Source organism: Theobroma umbraticum, unplaced genomic scaffold (genome assembly GCF_002168275.2).
Source record: "Theobroma umbraticum cultivar Fairchild unplaced genomic scaffold, ASM216827v3 scaffold_30.0, whole genome shotgun sequence".
NCBI classification, from domain to species: Eukaryota; Viridiplantae; Streptophyta; class Magnoliopsida; order Malvales; family Malvaceae; genus Theobroma; species Theobroma umbraticum.
This window is the reverse complement of record NW_018397254.1, coordinates 11,953,697-11,975,286: the sequence shown is the minus strand read 5'-3', so window position 1 is coordinate 11,975,286 and position 21,590 is coordinate 11,953,697. Positions and strand designations below refer to the sequence as shown.

The window sequence follows — 21,590 nt, the reverse complement described above, 5'->3', positions numbered from 1 at the left end:
CCTTAAATATTTAGTACTATTAATACCAAAAATACAAATCATGAAAAATGTGGAAAAACGCACTTTTATTTATCTTTCGGTGTGGAAAATGGGAAAGCACTTTTGAGTTTTGGCAAGCACCAGGCACGCATGCAGGCAAAATTATGAAGAAAACAAAATTAAAAGCTATGGATGACGTGGGATGTCATGGCTTATCTGTACATACAGTCCACACTCCACACCCTATTTTACACTAATCTTTTCAGTCGAACAATTGCTACTGCTACTTTGGATGATAGAACCAAAACCAAAAAAGAATTCCACGTTTCCTCAACATTAACGTGTTGTAAATTTGTTTATGCTACACTAAATTGAAGTGGCCAAAATTGACCATAGCAGATGCGGCGTGGCCACACTCTGCCCACCCGCCCCTCCGTTGTACTCATAAAAATGGTGAATTTACGCAGAAATAATCAGCTTTTTCTTTTCTGTCTTATTAAAGAGACGTGGATTAGCTTCTATGATTTGATAACCCAAGACATGCTATCAAGGAATGTTAGAAAGGATTGGAAAGAAAAGTGCATGATGCACTATCTGTCTAGCTGTGGCAAATTTATACCCTGCAAGTTCTGCAAGCAAAAGTGATGGCCGATGGCCAAGTAAAACTAGTCAGATAGTAATCAGTTATAGAAAGTCATTTCCAATCATTTTCTTTGTTGTGACAAACAGAGACCAGAGCAGACGTAGCAGAGCTGTAGGTATGTCAAATATGATCGTCATTATAACAGGTGGAACTTGGAAGTCATTTCTTGGGATGATATCAGTGTAAGCAGTGCCATACGCTCTTACAAGTTACAGCTTACGAGAAACGTGAATAACCGAAATCAGAAACTAAAAAAAAACAAAACATGCCAAAAACACACACGACAGGTAACAACTCCTCCACCTTAAGACAAGCCAAGCGGCTGCTTATACTGGGAAGTTTCCTCCCGTGACACTAAATTTGCCATGTGTGTTGTTTGACAGCAATATTTACCTTCGTCCTTCTCAAAAAGTAGACGTCAGAGGCGCATTAAATCATGAGTAACCCTGTCATCTTATAAATTTCACCTCAAAGTCTTTCGTACCAACTATTAAAATGATTGTGATTACAACAGATGAAACTTGGAAGTCATTTCTTGGGATGATATTCAGGGACCGTATGGGCTTCGTTCTTGGCTTCTATTCTGAAAACATTGGCACAGAGGACTCTTTCTATGCTATCCACGAGAGCGACTCTTTGAATGCCATTAACTGGGTCAACAACCACAATAAAGCTCCGTGGAGGATGAATAACATCTTGAATGCCATTGAGGTTTACCTATTCAACAGTGTAGGGATCTCCTTCAACAACATCATATGAGAAGCCAATACCGTGGCAGGCGGATTGGCCAACGCAGGGGGTGATAAGAGCTTCAAACTTCAGATCCTACTTTCAGAACCATCAGAAGGAGGGTGATTAAAATGCTCATTTTCAGTTGGTTATTTCTGGAGTTTATTTTCTCAGTAGATGTCACTGTTTCACTGATGTCTTAAAATGCTTCCATGCTCTGTTTCATTTCACTTTAACTTCTGAACGTAGCAGGCCTCCATCGTTTTGCAGCCTGCTACTATTATTCATGGCATGCTTGATCCCTCTTTTGTCAGTCTCCTCTTGCCAGACCTTTAAGTAATAAAACTATGCCTTTCAAAAAAAAAAAAACAAAAAAACAAATGTACCCGTGAAGGCATCTTTGTCTAAATGAAATAGCAGCATTTCCCTCATTGTTTTCCCCAACTCGGGCACCTAACCATATATAGGTAGAACCAGAAATAAGGAATGAGTTCTAGAGTAGAATTACATATTGTTACATGCCGAATCTAGCTTACAAAAGAGGAGATAAAGGGAAAAGGAAATCCATACAAAAGAAATTTTACAATCTTAATCATACCTGACATCGCATACTGTAATGCAGTGTATGGATGCCCATGTCATTTGCTGAATTTGGGGAGGAATACCACAATTCCATCACCATCAGCTGTAAGATTACAGAAATGCATTTGCACTTATATGAGCTTTATACTTACATTGAGTAAGACCGAAGTTAAAAACAAATTTCAACAGCATCTGAAGTTCCTCAAACAATAGAAAATCTCTGGTTGGCAAACCACTAACCCTTCATCCTCTTACCAAGAAGAGTTAAGACTGTAGATAATAGAAACAGAATAATTTGCATGTAATTACCTTATACTTCTCCCTTAGGCAGGGGTAACCAAATGTTATTAGAAGCACAATCAATCATTCTACTGTAAACCTTGGAATCGGCTACCAGTTCTAGACCATGGAATCAGTTAATAGCAAAATAGCATGAGTGAACAAATATCTGAACTAGTAACAAAGAAGAATAAATGTTCAAGCACTCTTAACAAACTACTAAACATAGATGCAAAATGTATCCATGAATCCATTCTCTTCAAGACAAGTTCATTTTCACATGATTAAAAAAAAAATCAACTATAATGATAATATATAACATTAAAGGGCATGATGATGGTCAAGGCCGTACATGCAACAATATTATAACCTAGCAGCATAAATGAGTTATGTAGTTAAGCCATATATTGCATATTGCTAGAGCCATGACTAGCAACTCTTGCACCAATAAATGGATGTCAAACTGCTGTTGACTCTTCTATTTGACCTAAATACAGATCTGCAGTACATAAATAATACAGAATGATAATATGACTAGCGTTACATCCCTACATGACAGAAGAGAGAGAGCATATATGCTGCAGAGCAAACAATTAGATCTCATCTGATCTGAAAATGTTCGTACGTGGAAGTTTCTTGGATAGTCAACTTAATCCTTCCCCTTTCATCAACCTGCCCACAGATCATATCCTTCAACTGGGTGCCTGTTCCTTTGCGGCCTGAGCCTTCCCCATGAGATTCAGTGGAGTTCTTCCTTCGTCTCTCATTATGCCCAGCCAAACGCCTGCGACAACTTCTTTTGGCTTCATCAAATTCAGAAAGCACGTGGAATCTGAATCAAATCAGAGTAATCAGATAACCTTTTGTAAGAAATGGAAATTCCAATATATTCTCCTCCAATAAATTAGACATTGGAAAATAAAGATAGCATAATCAAATAGCAACCAAGCAAGTATACAGCATGTGACAGAAGAAGTCACAAGGTGGAGGTGCAAGGGTGTGTATGTGCTAGAGAAGAAAGAGTAAAATATCCAAGATATTAGTCAATAAACATGTTTTTATTTTTGGGAAGATGAAAACAAAAATCAATGTAATTGTAGTAAGAAAAAAAAAATCTTAGACATTGAAAGGTGAAAATAGCATCCAAACGCAACAAGCAGGTACAAAGTGTGTGGCAGTATCTAAATTTTGAGTGCTTGTGAACTGTGTCAGGGAAAGAAAAGAGTGAAAACGAAAGTTGGTATAATGTCCCAGCAATTAAAAACCAAGCAAAGGAGGGGGAAAAAGAACTTCATAAAATGAATAAAATCAACCTGAAAATAGAGCAGTTGCAGTAAAATCCAGGTTCATAAGCAAAGTAGATCAGACAAGTTAGTGAAATCATCTGACTACATAGATAGAAAGGCAAAGTCAATGCATATTAAACAATAGACATGGAATATAATCTTCAAACCAGTCATGAATAAAAGAGAATAGCGAATCTACGAATGCTAGTTAAATCAAGTTTTAATGCTTTAACGTCATGTGTCCTGGTTTTTGCATACTCCTATAAAACAACATTATCCCAAAAATTGACCAAATATTCTGCGACTATTTAAATGAATTAATAAAAAAAAAGTAATAGAATCAGAGCACAAGAAAACCAACACCCTAAAATTGTAACTTGCAAAAGAATTATTCAAGATTTGTTCAACTGTTGTATCCTACCACTCTTTACTCAAAAGAGAATCTTCCTTTACCACTGAGAGTTGAAAAGGGGTGTGACTCTTGCTCAAGAAAAGCGACTGTACAGCTTTACCTATTGAGATTAACCTCGTAAATCCTTTTGAAGCAAGCATAAGAAAATTTGCAATTTTTTCCATACAAGTCAAACCAATTCAACTTTATTCAACAAAGCTTTCAAAATTTCCAACTTTTTGGGATCAATTACATGAATCTTTAAAATCAGGTAAAATAAAGTTGCAAATTTGCCATAACAAATGAATAATCAATCATTTGACATTAATACTAACCAAAAAAAAGCATGATAAAAAATCCAAAGGAGCAAATAAAAGAGCCGAAACCTGCTACATTGTTGACAAAAGCGCTGCCTAAGTCCAGCCACAAGCGCAACCTGAGCCTTGGAATGATGTTCACACACTTTATGCCTCCTATGATACTGCTTTGCATCACTCAGATCAGCCGTACAGTTCTCTGCCTGACAACACCTCATAGCACCAGCACCAGTTAACCCCTTCCTCCCAGACCCACCAGCAGCAGCAGCACCACTGCCACCAAGGACGATCACATCCTTCCTTTTCTTATCATCATCTTCCATAGACCCACCAAATTGCAGCTCACTCCCATCATCATCAGACTCCATATCTGCCTCCCTTTTCACCACCTTCCCCATCTTTTGTTTCCCTCTTGCTTCCATCTTTCAACAAAATTAGTAAAACTTTTTAACAATAATAAAGACAGAAAAGAATAGTACAAGAAAATATATACACATACGCTATTTACACAAGTACTATCTGTGTGAAGAGAGTGAAAAGAGCAAAAGAGTGAGAAAGAAGGAGAGGGAGACCCAAGTAGAATAGGCAAGTAAAAGGATGAGAGACAGAGTGAATGAGTTAGGACCACAAGCTCCATTTTGTTTCCTTTTTGCTGGGTCTTTTAAGCGTGTGTATGGTTTGTATAGAAGGGAGGCTGATGAAAATCAGAACTTACTGAGAAAAAGTCTTTATTTATTTTTTCCATGTGTGCTTTTTCTCGTGAATGGTGGGCCCTCACAGTAGTAATGTTAGGTTTCTGTGGTTTGTTCTGCAGCATCTCAAATCATTCAGGATGACAATCTTCTAGCGGTTGCTTTGTCTGCTACTGCTTTGCTTCCGCTTATTGTTTAAAATAATTTTAACTATTAATCCGTTTGATCATTGAAAAAAATTTTGTTTTATATAAAATATTTTATAAAAAATTTCAAAACTTTTATTATTTAAATAAATTATTAAAAATATTTTTTATTATTTAAATTATTTTGTAAAAAATATTATCTATCTTAATTGGTGAAGTTGTTTTGAGTGTGATAATTAAAAGTTGATTACAAAATAATAATATTAAGTGATTTGCACATAAGCAATCAATAAGTTGAATGCTTATGTGCAAATCACTTAATATTATTATTTTGTAATCAAGAGTAAGATTTGAATCTCTTTTTTTTAATTATAAAATAATAATAATAATATTATTAGTTAATTTTTACTAATTTAGAATTAAAATTAGGAATAAAAAGGAAAATAAGCAAAATAAATAGTGATATTTACCATAAAACTATGAAGATATCCATATTCATCTATTGTGGAAGACATCTAAAACCTACACTTATAAATATGTATTCATCAAATGATAATCATTTAAATATTTTTTATAATAATTATTAATAAAACTTATTCAATTTATAAATAAAAATTTTAACTGCATTGAATGATTTCTTTAAAAAATATTTTTAATTTTAATAGTATTGAATAATTTAAATATTAATATTTATCAAAGATATACTCCTAGGCTTACTATTAAGAGTATTTTTTTTGTTCTCCATAAAATATCTTACACCCCTCACAAGTGTAAGACATTTTATGTGGTTAATAAGTGTTTTTCCTATTAATTTGTAAAATATTTTACATTTGAAGTAAAATTTTCACTTTCTAAACAAGTATAAATCTTGAAAAGGTTTTTTAAAAAATATTTTATATTAAAACAAATGGACCCTATATTTTATTCTTTTTTCTAATAATTTGTAGTTAACATAAGTATATATATTTATTCTTTTACCTCCTTTTTATTATTTACCAATATCATCCATCACTTAACTCATCAATGTATCTATTATTTTTTAGATATCTTAACTCAAACTTTGTTATTTAATAAGGCATTCAAATCCTATAAATACTCAATTACATTTTTTGAAATTGTTATCAAATCCGTATCTGAATATTCTAGACACTACCCATTAAATACATGTACTAGCTAAATCCTCGATCAAAATAATTTTAAAATTAATTTTTATATATTATTAATAAAAATTAAATTAATAAATTAACATTAATTCATAAAAATAAATTAAAATTTAAAATCACATTTAAAACAATTAATGAATTTTAAAAATATTACATTAATTACAAAAAATTTTATAAAGAAAAAATCATATATATATATAACAAAAATTGAATACTAAAAATCATTATTTATAATCAGGTTCACCCACTACTAAAGTTATGATAGAATAATAATTTTACTACTTAAATCCAATTATAAAATATCTCAATTTTAATTAATCGAATCAAATACTACAAAATACTCAATTATAAAATATCTATGGCCTCCCTACTTAAACATCAATAGAATACTTATGAAATATATACTAGTATCAACTTTTAATAAAGAAAAATGTCACCAGCTTTTTTATACAAAAAGTAGGAGCATCATAATTACAAAATCTACTTCTACATGCCACTCTCACTTCGATGACTATCAAATAGGGAAAGCACAAGTAAATGGCCAAGTTAATCCCCATTCTGAGCATTTATCAAACATGATTTCCTTAACATATTTATCCAACATAAATATTAGAGTAGTATTAATTTATCTTACTTTTATTATTTGATATTGTCTTACAATAAATGAAACTTGTAAATAGATCAAATCTCAATAGCCTAATTGTGTGAGTAAGCAACCAACAATGAACACAACCAATCCATCTCTTCTTTCCTTATCAAATGCACCACTTATTGTACTTCATCAGCGACGGACCTACCTTCAATAAAGATTCTAAATCAAATAAATTTATCAAAAAGTAATTTATATATTAATATTTAAATAAAAAAATTCTTTTTATAATTTGAAATTTTATTAAAAAATTAAAACCTAAATTACTCTCTTTCTCCAAAAAAAATTCAAGTCCTACACCCACAATGATGTTTTTTCTTCTCAGTCTTTGGTTGTATTTTTTACTCTTTCAAAATAATTCATTTAAGCTTTAATTGTAAGCAGTTTTCAACTCAAATTAAGTTTTTAAATATTTTATATTTAAAATTTTTTGATTAATTTGATAGCTTGGATCCATGATTAAAATCTAGCTAATAGAAAATAGTATTGTATATTAAATAATATCTTGAAATTATGAATCTTTCTTTTTTTATTTATTTAGTAGATATATTATTTGATTACTTAATTTTTGTATTTAATTTTATATAGTTTATGAATACTTATATTTAATTTTGATCAATGAATAAAAAATTATCATTTTTTAGTTCTTAAACCTGTTAATTTATAATATTAGATCGTATTTTATTTAATTCTAATATTTAAGTTTATGTTAATGAGTAATAATTTTTAATAAATTTTTATAATTTTAAATAAATAAATTGTATAATAATATTTTAAATGAAAAAAATTAACTTAGAAAACTCAAATGCCTATAACAATAACAAAATTTTACTTACGGTGCATGATTATTTTACTTTAAAATATTAAATGAATATATTAAATCTACATTCTTTAATTTAATATTAAAACTTTTAATTTATAAATTTTGATATATTTATATTATTTTAATTATTACATCATTTTTTTAAAAAAATTCTTTATCCTTTCGTATACTCCATGATAACTAATATGGGCCAAGTTCCGACAGCTCGTTAGGCGATGAGTCTGGTAACGTGGGGCTACGTGATTGAGCAATTCTAAAGCAGCCTCTTTCTCTTCTGGATTCCACACATAAAGAATTGACATGTGAAAGGCTCCAGGAAAATGATGGTGTTGACTTGTTGGGACGGGAATACACGGGTCTCCCTCTCTTTTCTTTTTTAATCATAATTAATCTTATAATTATGCAATTTTAATAAAAAATTATATAGGGATCTCCACTTATGAATGTAGGTCATCCAATATTTGTATAAACTCTGTATAAGTCCATGACTTTGATTACACAATTGTAATGCATCACATTTATGAATATAAATTTCATATAATATTTTGATACATTCTGTACAATTCTTTATTGTTTTTAAATGATCATAATGAAATAACTATAATATTGATATATTTTTGCAAAGTTATGATATTATTTATCAGTGTTTCTTTTAGCACATTCAATGGTCCGAACCAAAAATAAAAAAAAGTATTGATATTATGTATAAATAATACAAATTTTATTAATTAAATTTAATTTCTCTCGTGTGGGTTAACATTTTCATGTCATTCATCTTATAACTCATATTTCTTAATTAATTTTTGGGCTTTCTAAGGTTCTTTACGTTTGCTTTTACAGTTTGTTGACCCATACGAATACCATGACTGGCTTCGTGTGGCTTATCATACACGTGTGGGAAGAAGAAAAATGAAAGTTTTAAAAACTACACTAAATTTAAGTCCATGATTTTAGATTTTTATCTTTAGATGAAATGCGTTAATTCGGTCTGAAACTTGATATAATCTGCTCTTTTATTATTAAACATGATTGTTTTTTAATTACTTATTATTTACTTTTCATACATATTAAATGTAGTCAATTGTTTTTATTTGTAAAAAAAATGTGAGGAAATGGAGAGAGAGTAATAACGAATTAACAATCTAACTTAAACTTTTGTGAAAAAAAAGGACATAATATTTGAAAAAGCTTATGAACTATTTAAAAAAATTTAAATAAACTCTTAATTTTTCTTACGTTCAATGAAATTTTTATATTTTATTTTGAGTCAAATAAGATTTTTTAACTAATAATTGACTAATTGTCATTAATCAAAATATCACTTATTATTTTATACTCACGTGATATTGACATGATGCTGATGTAAATTAAAAATGCTTGTTATCATGTTATTATATTACGTTATCATCTATTATAATATGTCAACATACTTCTTTAGCGTCACATAATAAAATGACAAGGGACATTTTGATTAACTATTATTAGTCAACTATGAGTTATAAGAATTTATTTGACTTAAAATAAAAGTATAAAAGTTTGATTGAAAGCATTAAAAAAATAAAAATTTATTTAAATTTTTTAAAAATAATTTAGAAATTTTTTTAAATATTATATCAAAAATAGGAAGAGGTAGGCGACAACCTTATCTAAACTTAAGGTATCAGGATTTTGAAATTCGTTTGCCATGGCTGGATAGGTAAATTGATTAGAAAATCAATACTTTTTCCTATAGCAAACACATATATGGTTATATATGTAGGTAAATTAAGCAAAGGATGTGGACAGATTTAGTATGTTAGAGAAGTGATCTTTATTTCATTAATGAAAAGCTGAGTGGTTGTTGAAGAGGAGAAAATCAGTTGACGGGCTGCAACAAAAACTTAAAGCTGTAAAGTAGCCGTTGGTGTCAAAACGCAGCAAGTAGGAGTCGTTTCCACTTTACTGATTTTCTAGTTAAAAAAACGGTGCTGTAGTGTGTCGTTTTACTTGGTCTTTTTTATATTGTTTCTCATACAATGTCATTTAGCATTTCTTGTAAGGCTTTAAGCCAAGTCTAGTTCAGTTTGTTTTTTTGTTTTGGTTACTTGGCACTGGTTTTCATGGTGAATGCTAAGCTGATTTTAGGCTCAATTCATATGTTGAAAATCGTTGCCACATTTAGGACCTAGAAAGTTTGAATGTTCAAATTCCTCATATAAATACTAAAAAGTGTATGAAGCAGTGTGTGGAATTCCAACATATTTTTCCTACTCTATTTTGAAAAGATTATTCTTCTCTTTTCTCTACTACTTCTTCTTCCTTTATTCTTTGGAATTCCTAAATACTCAGTAATTTGAACATTGTATCAAAGCCCTTATTCTTAAGGGACTTGTGATTTGATCATCTATTTCTGAGTTTATCTTCTTCAAATCAGATGGCAACAGCTGGTTTCAGTGCTGGCTCACCTTTAATTTTTTCTGAAGTGAATTATCCTTTTTGGGCTGTTAAGATGAGGACTTACCTGAAAGCATTTGATCTGTGGGATTTGACTGAGTCTGGAAAAGCTCTTGTGTAGAGGCATGCCAATCCTACCTTGGCTCAGATCAAACAACACAGTGAGGATGTAGCCAAAAGGGACAAAACTTTAATCTATTTACAATCAGCTATTTCTAAATCTATTTTTGCAAAAATCATGAATTATGATGATCCTAAGCTTATGTCGGATAGTTTGAAAGAGGAATACCAAGGTAGTGATCGAACCAAGATTATGCAAGTGTTGAATTTATGATTTATCAGTATAATTTATCAGTGTGAGCTTATGAAAATGAATGAGGAAGATAGTATTCGAAATTATACTGATAAATTATTGAAGTTAGTCAATCAACTAAGACAGTTGGGAGAAGATGTTAGTGATAAGAGAGTAGTGAATAAAATTTTGGTTAGTATTCTAAAAAGATTTGAAGTAAAGATCTTTTCTCTAGAAGATTCTAAAGATTTAACCAAAATTTCTATTAATGAACTGGTTGGTGCTTTGTTTGCTCAAGAGTAAAAGGGAGCTATCAAGTGTGAAGCTTCTGCTGACAATGCTTTGGCTGCAAAGACCAAAGGCTTAAGAAGCAAGGGTGAAAGTTCTAAGAAGCAAAAGAACAGTAAAGGAAGTGATGATAAGCAAGGAAAAATGAAGGACAAGTATCCTCCTTGTCTTCATTGCAAGAAGAGCAATCATACACCTAAATACTATTGGTATAGGCTTAATGTGAAGTGCAGAGGCTGTAATCAGTTTGGACATGTAGAGAAGGTCTGTAAAGTGAAGAAAGCTGAAGGAGATAATAAAGTAGCAGTAGTTGAAGAAGTCACTGAGTTTGAAGAAGTTCTGTTTATGGCTGAGGTTGAAGTTGATTTAGCTAAAAATAATACCTGGTTGATTGATAGTGGAAGTTTTAATCATATCACAGGCAATGAGAAATTGTTCAGTATACTTGATAAAAGTTTTAATGCCAGAGTAAGAATTGGTAATGGTATGTTTTTAAAGATACTTGGAGTAGGTGTTATTACTGTGAAAACTCCAAAAGGTTTGAAGTCTATTTCATATGTGTACTTTGTACCAAAAACATACTAAAACCTGTTAAGTGTTGGTCAACTAACTAATAACAAGTATGTATTGCTATTTAAAGATAAAGCTTGCACTATCTTTGACAGAACAGGTGCTGAAATTCTGACAGTAGCTATGAAGAATAGATGTTATCCATTGAATTTAATGGAAACTGAGCATAGTGCTTTCTATGGTGAGGTAAATATGTCAGAATTGTGGCATAGAGGTTTTGACATGTGAATTATGATTCATTTGTCAAGATGGCATCAAAAAGTATGGTGGATGGACTACCTGGTATACAAAAGGCTTTGAAACTATGTGATGTTTGTCAATTTGGAAAATAGTGTAGGAAGCCCCGTCATAAAGAGAAGAGCTAGAAAACTCAGTAGAAATTGAAACTTATTCATACAGATCTCTGTGGAACTATGAAAAAAACATCTTTGAAAGGTAGTAAGTACTTTATACTCTTCATTGATGACTTTACCAAATTTTGTTGAGTTTATTTTCTGGTGCATAAGTCGAATGCTTTGCAGCAGTTTGTTGAGTTCAGAAATTTAGTTGAGAACTTTGCAGAGCTGCATATCAAAACATTGAGAAGTGATAATGGCTCAAAATTTACTTCATCAGAGTTTGAGAAGTTCCTGGAGAATTTAGGAGTAAGGCATCAGTTGACTGTTGCTTATAGTCCTCATCAGAATGGGACAACAGAGAGAAAAAATAGAACTCTTTTGAAGATGTGTAGATGCATGTTGTTTCAAATGGGTTTGCCAAATAGGTTTTGGGCTAAGGTAGTGAATACTGCTAATTATATACTAAATGCGACCTGTACTAAAGCTTTAGCATCAAAAACTCCTTATGTACTGTGGTATAATCATAAACCAATGGTTTCTCATCTTAGAGCTTTTGGCTGTGTCTATTTTGCTAGCGTTGCTGATGAGAAGAGGTCTAAATTGGATCCTAAGACTTTGCAAGTAATTCACTTAGAATATAGTGAAGTCTCCAAAAGGTATAGACTACTGGATGTTAAAACTGAGAGGATGTTTATCAGCAAAGAAGTGATGTTTGATGAGGGATAAAAATGGAATTTTGAAAGAAAATATGGTTGAAAAAGTTGATCTAGTTGAATTGTTTAACAAATTAGTTAATGATAAAGCTAGTGAGACTGAAGACATTGAAGATGAAAGGTTAGCAGTTCGAGGAACTAGGTCATTGGCTGATATCTATAGTAAATGTAATGTCGCTATGGTAGAACCTAATTATTATGCTGAAGCCAGTGCATATTCAAATTGGAAAGCTGCAATGGACGCTGAAATAAGTATGATTTTGAAGAACAACACATGGAATTTGGTAGAAAGGCCAAAGGATCATAATGTTATTAGTGTTAAATGGGTGTTCAGGACTAAGTTGAATCCATATGGTATAGTAAACAAGTACAAAGCAAGGCTAGTTGTAAAATGTTTTGCACAGACATATGGTATTAATTTTTTTGAAACATTTGCACCTGTTGCTAGGCTTGATACTATAAGATTACTTGTAGCATTCTTAACTAAACAAGGTTGGAAAATTAGCCATCTTGATGTGAAATCTACATTCTTGAATGGTATTTCGATAAAAGACATCTTTGCGGAATGGCCAGAAGGTTATGTTGTGAAAGGATCAAAAACTAAAGTTTGCAAGTTGGTGAAAGCTTTGTCTGGTCTTAAACAGGCTCCATGAGCCTGATATGATAGAATTGACCAGCATTTTAGAAGTTTGGAATTTGAAAGAAGTCTGACAGAATCAACATTATATGTTCAGAAGGTTGATGATTTAGTTAAGTTGATAGTTGCCCTATATGTTGATGACTTGTTAATAACAGGTCCAGATGAGGAGTACTTGATGAATTTAAGGCTCAAATGATGTCTGTTTTTGAAATGACAGATTTGGGATTAATGATATCTGTTCAGCAAAGTGATGGAAAAATTTTTTTACATCAGGCTAAGTATGCTTGAGATTTACTGAGGAAGTTTAATATGAGTGAATGTAAGGCTGCTCGTACTCCACTTACTGTAGGAGCTAAATTCTGTAAGGTTAATGATTCTAGTGATGCAAGTGGTCGATTGTATAGAAGCATGATAGGTTCATTATTATACTTATATGCTACTAGACTAGACATTATGTATGCAACTTGTCTTCTTTCAAGGTTCATGCAATCTCCATCACATGATCATTTTAAAGCAGTAAAGAGACTTATTAGATATGTGAAAGGGATAGTTCATTTTGGTCTCAGATACTTATGTGGGCATAGTGATAGTGACTGGGTTGGGCCTCTGGATGATTCAAAGAGCACAAGTGGTTACTATTATTCTTTTGGTAGTGCTGTGTTCTCATGGAATTCAAAAAAGCAAGCAATTGTTGCTCAATCTTTTACTGAGGCAGAGAACATAACCACTGCAGCAGCAAATCAAGCTTAGTGGTTGAGGAAAGTTTTGTCAGATTTGGGAGTGGTTTTAACTAGGGGAGTCTTACTTAATGTTGATAATCAGTCAGCCATTGCTGTTGCAAAAAATCTAGTGCATCATGGCAGGACTAAACATATTCAAGTAAAATTTCATGCTTTAAGGGATGCTGTGAAGAACAATGAAGTTGAATTGAAGTACTACTCAACAGAAGATCAGCTCGTTGATATTTTTACCAAGGGGCTTAGTCGTGAGAGGTTTGAGCTTCTAAGATTTGGTTTGGGTGTTTACCAAACTAAAGATCAGGGAGGTGTGTTAAAGAAGTGATCTTTATTTGGTTAATGAAAAGCAGAGTGGTTGTTGTAGAGGAGAAAATTAGTTGGTGGGCTGTAACGACAACTTGAAGCTGTAAAGTAGCCATTGGTGTCAAAATGTCGCAAGCAGGAGTCGTTTTCCACTTTACTGATTTTCTAGTTAATGAAATGGCACTATGGTATGTCGTTTTACTTAGTCTTTTTTATGTCGTTTCTCATACGATGTCGTTTAGCATTTCTTGTAAGGCTTTCTGCGAAGTCTAGTTCAATTTGTTTTTTTTTTCGGTTGCTTGTCACTGGTTTTTATGGTGAATGCTGAGTTGATTTTAGGCTCAATTCATTTGTTGAAAATCGTTGCTACATTTTAGGATTTAGAAAGTTTGACTATTCAAATTCCTCAAATAAATACTAAAAAGTGTATGAAACATTGTATGGAATTCCAGCATATTTTCCTATTCTATTTGAAAAGATTATTCTTCTCTTTTCTCTGTTACTTCTTCTTCCTTTATTCTCTGAAATTGCTAAATACTCAATAATTTGAACGTAGTATCCTTATGGTATGACCAAGGGCGGAGCTAGCCAACTTTTGTTGAGGGGTAAAAGACGAAAAGGAATAAAGGTTAAAAGTTTTTAAAAATAATATATTAAACTTAACCAATAAGTAAAAGATTCATGTTATATAATAAATTTATATAACATATAAATCAAAAGGAATAAGAAAAAAAATTTACAATAGTTTTTTTGGAAATTTGTGCTCGACGTTTGAAAAATGAAGTATGTTTCAATGGTGAGTTATAAGGAAGAAAGTAAAATAAAAATAAAAAAACAATGCTTGTTGGCTTTAGCTTCAAAACATGTGCAACCCATCAAGACTCGTATTTATATACTATATTGCTGGTTTGAAAATTGATAGAAATTCTCTACGCTGGTCAATAAATCAAGACTAGAGAAATGAATTGATTTTCCTTTTGATATTAATATATAGTTAGAGTGAAGTCTGTCCAGTAAGGATGACAACCAATACTTGATGAGATTTTTGTAAATTAGAGAGCTTTATATGGAGATTGTGCAGGAGCCATGTGTTTTAAAAGGAAATGGCTCTAAACTTTGGTTATTCTTGTCGGTAGATTGTTAAATTTTAGATGTGTTCTGCTTCATTATATGCAGCTTATCTCATATTAGGGACATATCTTATATGTTTTTGTTGCCATACTACTAAAATGAGGTAGCTTTTGCACACATATATTAAGTACTAAAATTTCATTGAATGTTTTTTTAAAAAAAAAGACAAAAGAGAAGAGAAAGAGAAAAAGAAGAGAGAGAAAAAAGAGTAAAGAAACTTAAAAATTAAGAGAAAATTGAATAGGATTTATGGTGTCATTTTATCAAAAAATGATTTTGAAAAGAATTAAAATATATATAATACTTGTTTAGGGGGTATGCGCCTAATTAATATACTATCTTTCACTTTTAATTAAAAAATAGATATAATAAATAAAATATTTTAAAATTTTTTGGAAGGCCATGGCCCCCCCATTACTTAACTATCCTCCACCCCTAGGTATGACTGTAACAAAATTCTATATCCTTGACCTAATGCGAGTATTGTCAACGACAACATCATTTGCACCTTAATTGGAAGTACTTGAGCTACTCGGAGTACTTACAAAATCAGATGAAGTATCAAAACTTTGAGAACTGGTTGCATTATCATTTGATTTCACGAGATGTGGAGATAGGTGATCAAAACGCTTTACCAATTCACTAATTTTTGACCAAACTGAACCATTTGGATGCTCAGTGTCCATTTTTGTCGAATGAGATTGTAGAAATTTTGACACGTAAATGATGAGTGAAGACATCGAAGCCACTCCTATAATGATGAATACATCCCCGAGCTGTACACGTTGAGACTATCGAAAGAAATTGCTGTATTTTGATTTTCACAAGCATGATTTTGTGAGAAATATTTTTGCTCCATGGCATCCATTTTTGCTTTATCTTCAGTCACACTCAAGATTGCCCTGGATAAATAGGCCACTAAATGTGACCCTTATGGGAAGGCCTAAGCAAGAAACCAAGTTTTAGTTTCTTGGTTAAATGATATATATATATATATATATATATGATTAGCAATTGTAAACAATGTACATTCAAAAGTAGGGTGGAAAAAGACTTACGAAACCTAGTCCATCAAGTTTGTAGTTTGGTACTATTGTCATATTGTCGCAATAATTGGCAAGAAATAGCTCAATGCAATGCTGTGCATTGAAAATTGCATTAACACCACCATTTTGGATTCCCTTTGATAATGCTTCGTCAAACTCCTTAACAGTGCCATAATTCTTTAACTTAGACTCGTCAAAATATAATTGTTTTACCAAAAGGTCTTTCATGAAGGAACCGGTTTTGTATCTTACAAAATCACCGTTCCTTTTGAGCTCATTGATATCTACTACTGCCAATTGCAAATGTTGCACTGTTAACATTGAGGCTAAGCTTGCGGTGTAACTTTGGGTGAGGATGAGTACCATAAATATCTAGATAATAAGCACAAATTTTGACAAATTGTTCGTTATCTTCTCCCCTAAAGCTAGGCAAAGCCATTAGTCAAATGTGCAGTGACTAATGAGCTGGCTTGATTAAATAATATTGTTCTTCAAAAAAAAATTATTTATGATTAGATTAGATAGAAAATTTTACTTACTATGAGCAAAGACTAGAATTGACAAGGAAAACCAAAAAACGGTGCCTACTAGTTGTTGCGGGGGACCTTTGAATTCGTTGTTTAAACTGCGTTCCAAAACCCATATAATTAAATCAATGTAGATGAAAGCTGCCTCTGTTGTTAACCAAAGATCCCAAGTAAGTAGCTTTAAGAATATCCACATATACTTTCTCTTATCATCCTTGATTTTCACAACCATTGAAACATGTGACTGCAAGTATGGCAATGTAAAATCTACATATTGAGACCAATTTTCCAAAATTATTATATCTCCCATTACTACATCAAATTTCTACAAGGACAAAGTATATATACATGTATAGGTTTTAATATTAAAATGGAAGGAAGTAATCTGAAGAAAAATTACTGTCTTTTCTAAAATTCTTTTAACATTACTTCGAGGGGAGGGGAATTCATCAAATTTATGGTTTTCCTTTTTATAGGAGATACGGTTATCGATTAGGCTTAATGCACCTGAAGGTTGACTTGGCTAAGAAGCTCAATATACATTCTTGCACTTTGCCCGAAATCGATCGTGAAAGGAATCACCTTATGCGGAACTGTAAATGTTAATACCCCTAATGCCTCAAGGAAGACGTCATAAGAGAACTTTGATACGATGGACTCGTTGGTGTAAGGATCACATTCCACTTTGATATATGCATCAAAGCCAGGTTTCATGAGGACTTCAATCCTCAACTTCTTACCATTAACAAGTATTGACCAACCTTTGGGTTTAACTTTTGTGTTTCCTGGCCAGATAGGCAATTTAAGTTTATACATGGAAGTTGAATATGTTACCTTTCCAAGTTTGCGTAGTTGCCCAATCAATCCATTCTCAAGGGTCCAATAGCCAATAACTCTTTGCTCGCTATCTACCACATTGATGATTTTAAAAGCTGAAGACTGTAACAGCCCTTTAATCAAATTGAAATCTCCAGTTAGGCTTTTAAATGTGGTATGTAATGACCTATTTCTAATCATTCGCCCTACTTTAGAGACTCTTATATCAAGAAATTGACTTGCATTTCTACTACAATTTTGTTCGATAACATTGGAGCTCTGATCATGTCTAACCATTTCAACTGCCATAGCTAGCACCCAAACAGTATCATATGCCCAAAAATGAAAAATGTTTAATTTGGTAGAATTAGAGTGAATCCCACTTTTCCATTTCCTTTTAAATTTTTCAAGGCTCTTCGACTGCAGTACGTATGACTTATACCTGACACACCTTTCATTGAATTGAGGACCTTTGCTCCCAATGGGATCCAACAAACTCAATAGTCCATCAATGATGATCCATGTGTATCCTTCACTAATCATGCCTACTTCTTTTACAAGTAAAAAGAGATCAAACCCTAAGGAAGAAGTCATATGTACCAAAGTCACTTTCATCTGCTTAGCTATTAGCATTTTTAAAATCCTCAATCTCGTTGAGTTTGGGGAGATGGAAAACCTGAAAGATACCCGAATGTCAAATTGTTGAAATTCATCTGCTAGGTAGGGAATCAAACCACTTCCATATTCTGTGTCCTCATATACAAGGATTATTTCATGCCATCCATATGCTTGAACAAGGGTCACAATGGCTTTTGCCATAGTGTTATCATCTAGGGCTGTTCGAATAAAGAAAGGGCTTTGGGTTGTAAAGAGTGTGGGACTTGTGGCTGAAAAAGAAATAATGGGAACTTGAGCTTTCTCATCCACATCTATCACAAATCTAGCTTGCATTGACCTTTGGGGGCCTAGAATAGCGTTAACTTTTTCCTAATTAATCAAATCTAGAGTTGCAATTTGTATGGATGTATATGATCAAAATAAGCAATTAATTATATTAACCATTTGTAACAAATGTATTCCATATATAAATTTATAGAATTTATTTTTTCAAATTGTAAAAACACTCTGGAATTAATGAAATGAAGTCTAAGACTTCTTCCAATATGTAGTTTTAATATATTCAAGGACTGCATGATGCCTAATTGTATATAGATAAAAGACAGGTTAACAGATCAATTAGCATATTCGGCTTACACCTTGTTAGACGATTCGAGCTTATGAAGTAAATTATCTTTGTAACACCAAATATTGTTATGGGGAAAAAATACCCGTAAAAGCAACACCAACAACATCATTCGAGTCCTTAAAGTGTAGATATAATCTTGTTCTGAAGTTGGGATGAGTAGCATAGAAATTTGAGATTGCCATGGGAATGCATGCATTTACCATGGAACTAACTAGTGAGTCTAAATCAACAAGTACTCCAACATGTACCAGGGTCTTCATTTTTATACATTTATTCATTGTTCCACTAGTCTCTAAATTGACTTCCAGTCAGTAACAAAAAAAGAAACATAGAAGATGAAACAAAAGGTAAACCAAGTTTGACATGGGGTAAGGCAGTTGATTCGAGGTACAATTGACTAAAAATTGTGAAAGAGTTATGGCACAATTAAAATATGCAAGTGTCATAGGCAGCATTATGTATGTTACGCATTGTACCAAACCTGATATAGCCTTTGCTGTTTACAAAGTTTCAAGGTTTACAAGTAAACCTGGCAAAGATCATTGGAAGGCTATTATTAAAGTACTTGGATATTTAAAGAAAATAAAAAATTTAAAAATTTCTTACAGTAGTTTTTCTAGTACTTTGGAAAGATTTTTTGATGCTAGTTGGATAACTAGTATTGATGACAATAAATCTACATCAGGATAGATTTTTACCTTAGGAGGTGGTGCCATTAGTTGGACATCTAAGAAGCCGACTTGTATTATGCATTCTATAATGGAATTTGAATTTTAGCATTAACAACTACTGGAAAAGAAGTAAAATGGTTGAGAAATTTGTTATTAGATATAAAGTTGTGGTCATAGCCAATGCCAGCCATTTCCATATATTGTGATAGTGAGGCTATAATGTATGCAGCCCATAATAAGATTTATAATGAAAAGTTTAGACACATAAGTTTGCGAGATGCCGACATAAGAGAATTAATCTCAAATGGCATTGTAACAATAGTTTATGTTAAATCTGGCAAGAATTTGATTGATTCACTTACCAAAGCTTTGCCAAGAGAGGCTATAAAGTCTACTTATAGTGGACTGGGGCTAAAACCCTTGAATCAAAAGTATTCATAATGGAAACCCAACTTTGAGTTAGCAAAACTAGCAATAAAAGTTTAATGGGTAATAACAAGTTACTATATGCTGTCATTATGCACTGAATTTTTTGTATTAAACACCTTCATTGTAGAATATTTAGTACAACTGTTACGAGGAGATGATGAGCAAAAGGCTCTTAATGGAAATATTCAATGCTTGTAGTAACAGGAGCATAATTACAAATTCCACTTATATGAACATTAGAGTGGTGCTACTTCAAACAAGAGTTAAAAAGGGTTTACTTGTGTAAATATTCATGAAACCATGATTAGCATAAGGCCATATAAGTGCTAAAGCAGTTGGCAGAATCTTAAAGCAATTAAATAATGCTATGTATGTGATATTTTGGTTATGATAATAAAGAGTTGTGGTTCAATCCATGTAATACTAATAAATTCATCTTGACTTTGAAATTTCTACACTAATAAAAAGTTTAAATTTTCAAGATACTCTTTACTATGCATAGTATTATTAATATTACAAACTAATGAGGGATTGTTAAATAGTTTGTATTATAAAGAAGTTTTATTCAAGTGTAATTATTCAAATTAAGTTACTATTTAAATTAAGATATGACTCTTGAATAAAGAAAAGATGGTTTGAAACAAAACTGTTAAATATGTTGATTAACTATTCAGTACTTTTAAACAGACACATCTCTTAAAACTTAACAAGATATGTTTGTTGAAATAAATTAGACACAACCTTTCAGTGTTTATGAAAGGACCTTATATTCAACTAGACTTTATTCATTCAAAGCATTCTACAAAAAGTCTTGCTTTATCCTAGAGAATCTTTGTTTGCAAATCCTTATATTAGGCAACAACCCTTTAAAGAAAGTGTGTTACAGTATGCCTCAAGTCTACTTTTTCCTCTTTTTCTTCTTTTACTAATTTTTTAACATAATAGGTTTTATCTGTCTCAAATTGAATATGTGTGTATATATACATATATGTATATGTATATATATAAATATATGTACATATATGTATATGTATATATATAAATATATGTACATATATTAAATTGTTTAAAAAACTATATTTCCTTTTTTTTAAGGCATAATACTAGAAAAAACACTTGAATTAGTTAACAAAATTCACATAATCTCTTTTTTTACGTACAATTAAGTCTTTATATTTTTATTTTAGATTAAATAAGTCTTTATAATTAATAGTTAACTAATTTTCATTAGTTAAAATATCACTTGGCATTTTATATTTACATGGCATTAAAGTGGTAATCATGTCATTATGCCACATTAGCATGCCATGCCAAGCCATTATCAATTATCGCATTTCAATATATTATGTCAGTGCCACGTGTCATAGAATGACAAATGACATTTTAACTAAGTCAACTATTAATCATAAGCCTTAATTTGATTCAAAATAAAAGTATAAAAGCTTATTTGGTTTAAAATAAAAATATAGAGGCTTGACTAAATGTAATAAGATAATGAGAGCTTATTTGAAATTTCTCAAATAGTTTAGAAGCTTTAGTAAGTATTATTATTTTTTGAACAATTATAACTCTTATTTTTTAAACTACATATATATTGTTAGTATATTTTATAAAATTCTGATATTAAAAATTATAATATCAGTACTATAATTATTTAAAAATATTTTAAAAAATAAAACCAAAATGTTTTTCTTAATTTTTCTACTAAGCCAAAAAAAAAACAATTTAAAA

At 31.5% G+C, this 21,590-nt stretch overlaps 3 protein-coding genes across 5 annotated transcripts; 1 reads left to right on the top strand and 2 right to left on the bottom strand.

Annotated features, from left to right (window-relative positions):
• Nucleotides 1–747: 747 nt before the first annotated feature.
• LOC110421714 (squamosa promoter-binding-like protein 4) lies at nucleotides 748–4,851 on the bottom strand. 3 transcript variants are annotated; one of them, XR_002445654.2, is made up of 4 exons: nucleotides 4,276–4,851; nucleotides 2,838–3,044; nucleotides 1,950–2,036; nucleotides 748–1,804 (listed from the first exon to the last, which is right to left on the bottom strand). XR_002445654.2 is itself a non-coding variant. In XM_021435375.2 (3 exons), the coding sequence occupies exons 1-3, from the start codon at nucleotides 4,626–4,628 to the stop codon at nucleotides 2,033–2,035; spliced, it is 564 nt and encodes a 187-aa protein (XP_021291050.1). In that variant the 5' UTR covers nucleotides 4,629–4,851; the 3' UTR covers nucleotides 748–2,032. The 3 variants fall into 3 exon arrangements, 2 of the variants coding, with proteins under 2 accessions (XP_021291050.1, XP_089639886.1); XM_021435375.2 differs by having other exon boundaries at nucleotides 748–2,036; XM_089783760.1 differs by lacking the exons at nucleotides 748–1,804; nucleotides 1,950–2,036 and having other exon boundaries at nucleotides 2,439–3,044; nucleotides 4,276–4,850.
• An 8,411-nt stretch (nucleotides 4,852–13,262) lies between these two features.
• Nucleotides 13,263–13,703, top strand: LOC149527774 (secreted RxLR effector protein 161-like). Its single transcript, XM_089782431.1, has one exon. It carries the CDS (start codon nucleotides 13,263–13,265, stop codon nucleotides 13,701–13,703), a length of 441 nt encoding a protein of 146 aa, XP_089638557.1.
• A 2,452-nt stretch (nucleotides 13,704–16,155) lies between these two features.
• Nucleotides 16,156–18,332, bottom strand: LOC110428406 (glutamate receptor 2.6-like). Its single transcript, XM_021444255.2, has 2 exons — nucleotides 17,205–18,332; nucleotides 16,156–16,542 (listed from the first exon to the last, which is right to left on the bottom strand). Exons 1-2 carry the CDS (start codon nucleotides 18,330–18,332, stop codon nucleotides 16,156–16,158), a joined length of 1,515 nt encoding a protein of 504 aa, XP_021299930.2.
• Between the last annotated feature and the right edge of the window lie 3,258 nt (nucleotides 18,333–21,590).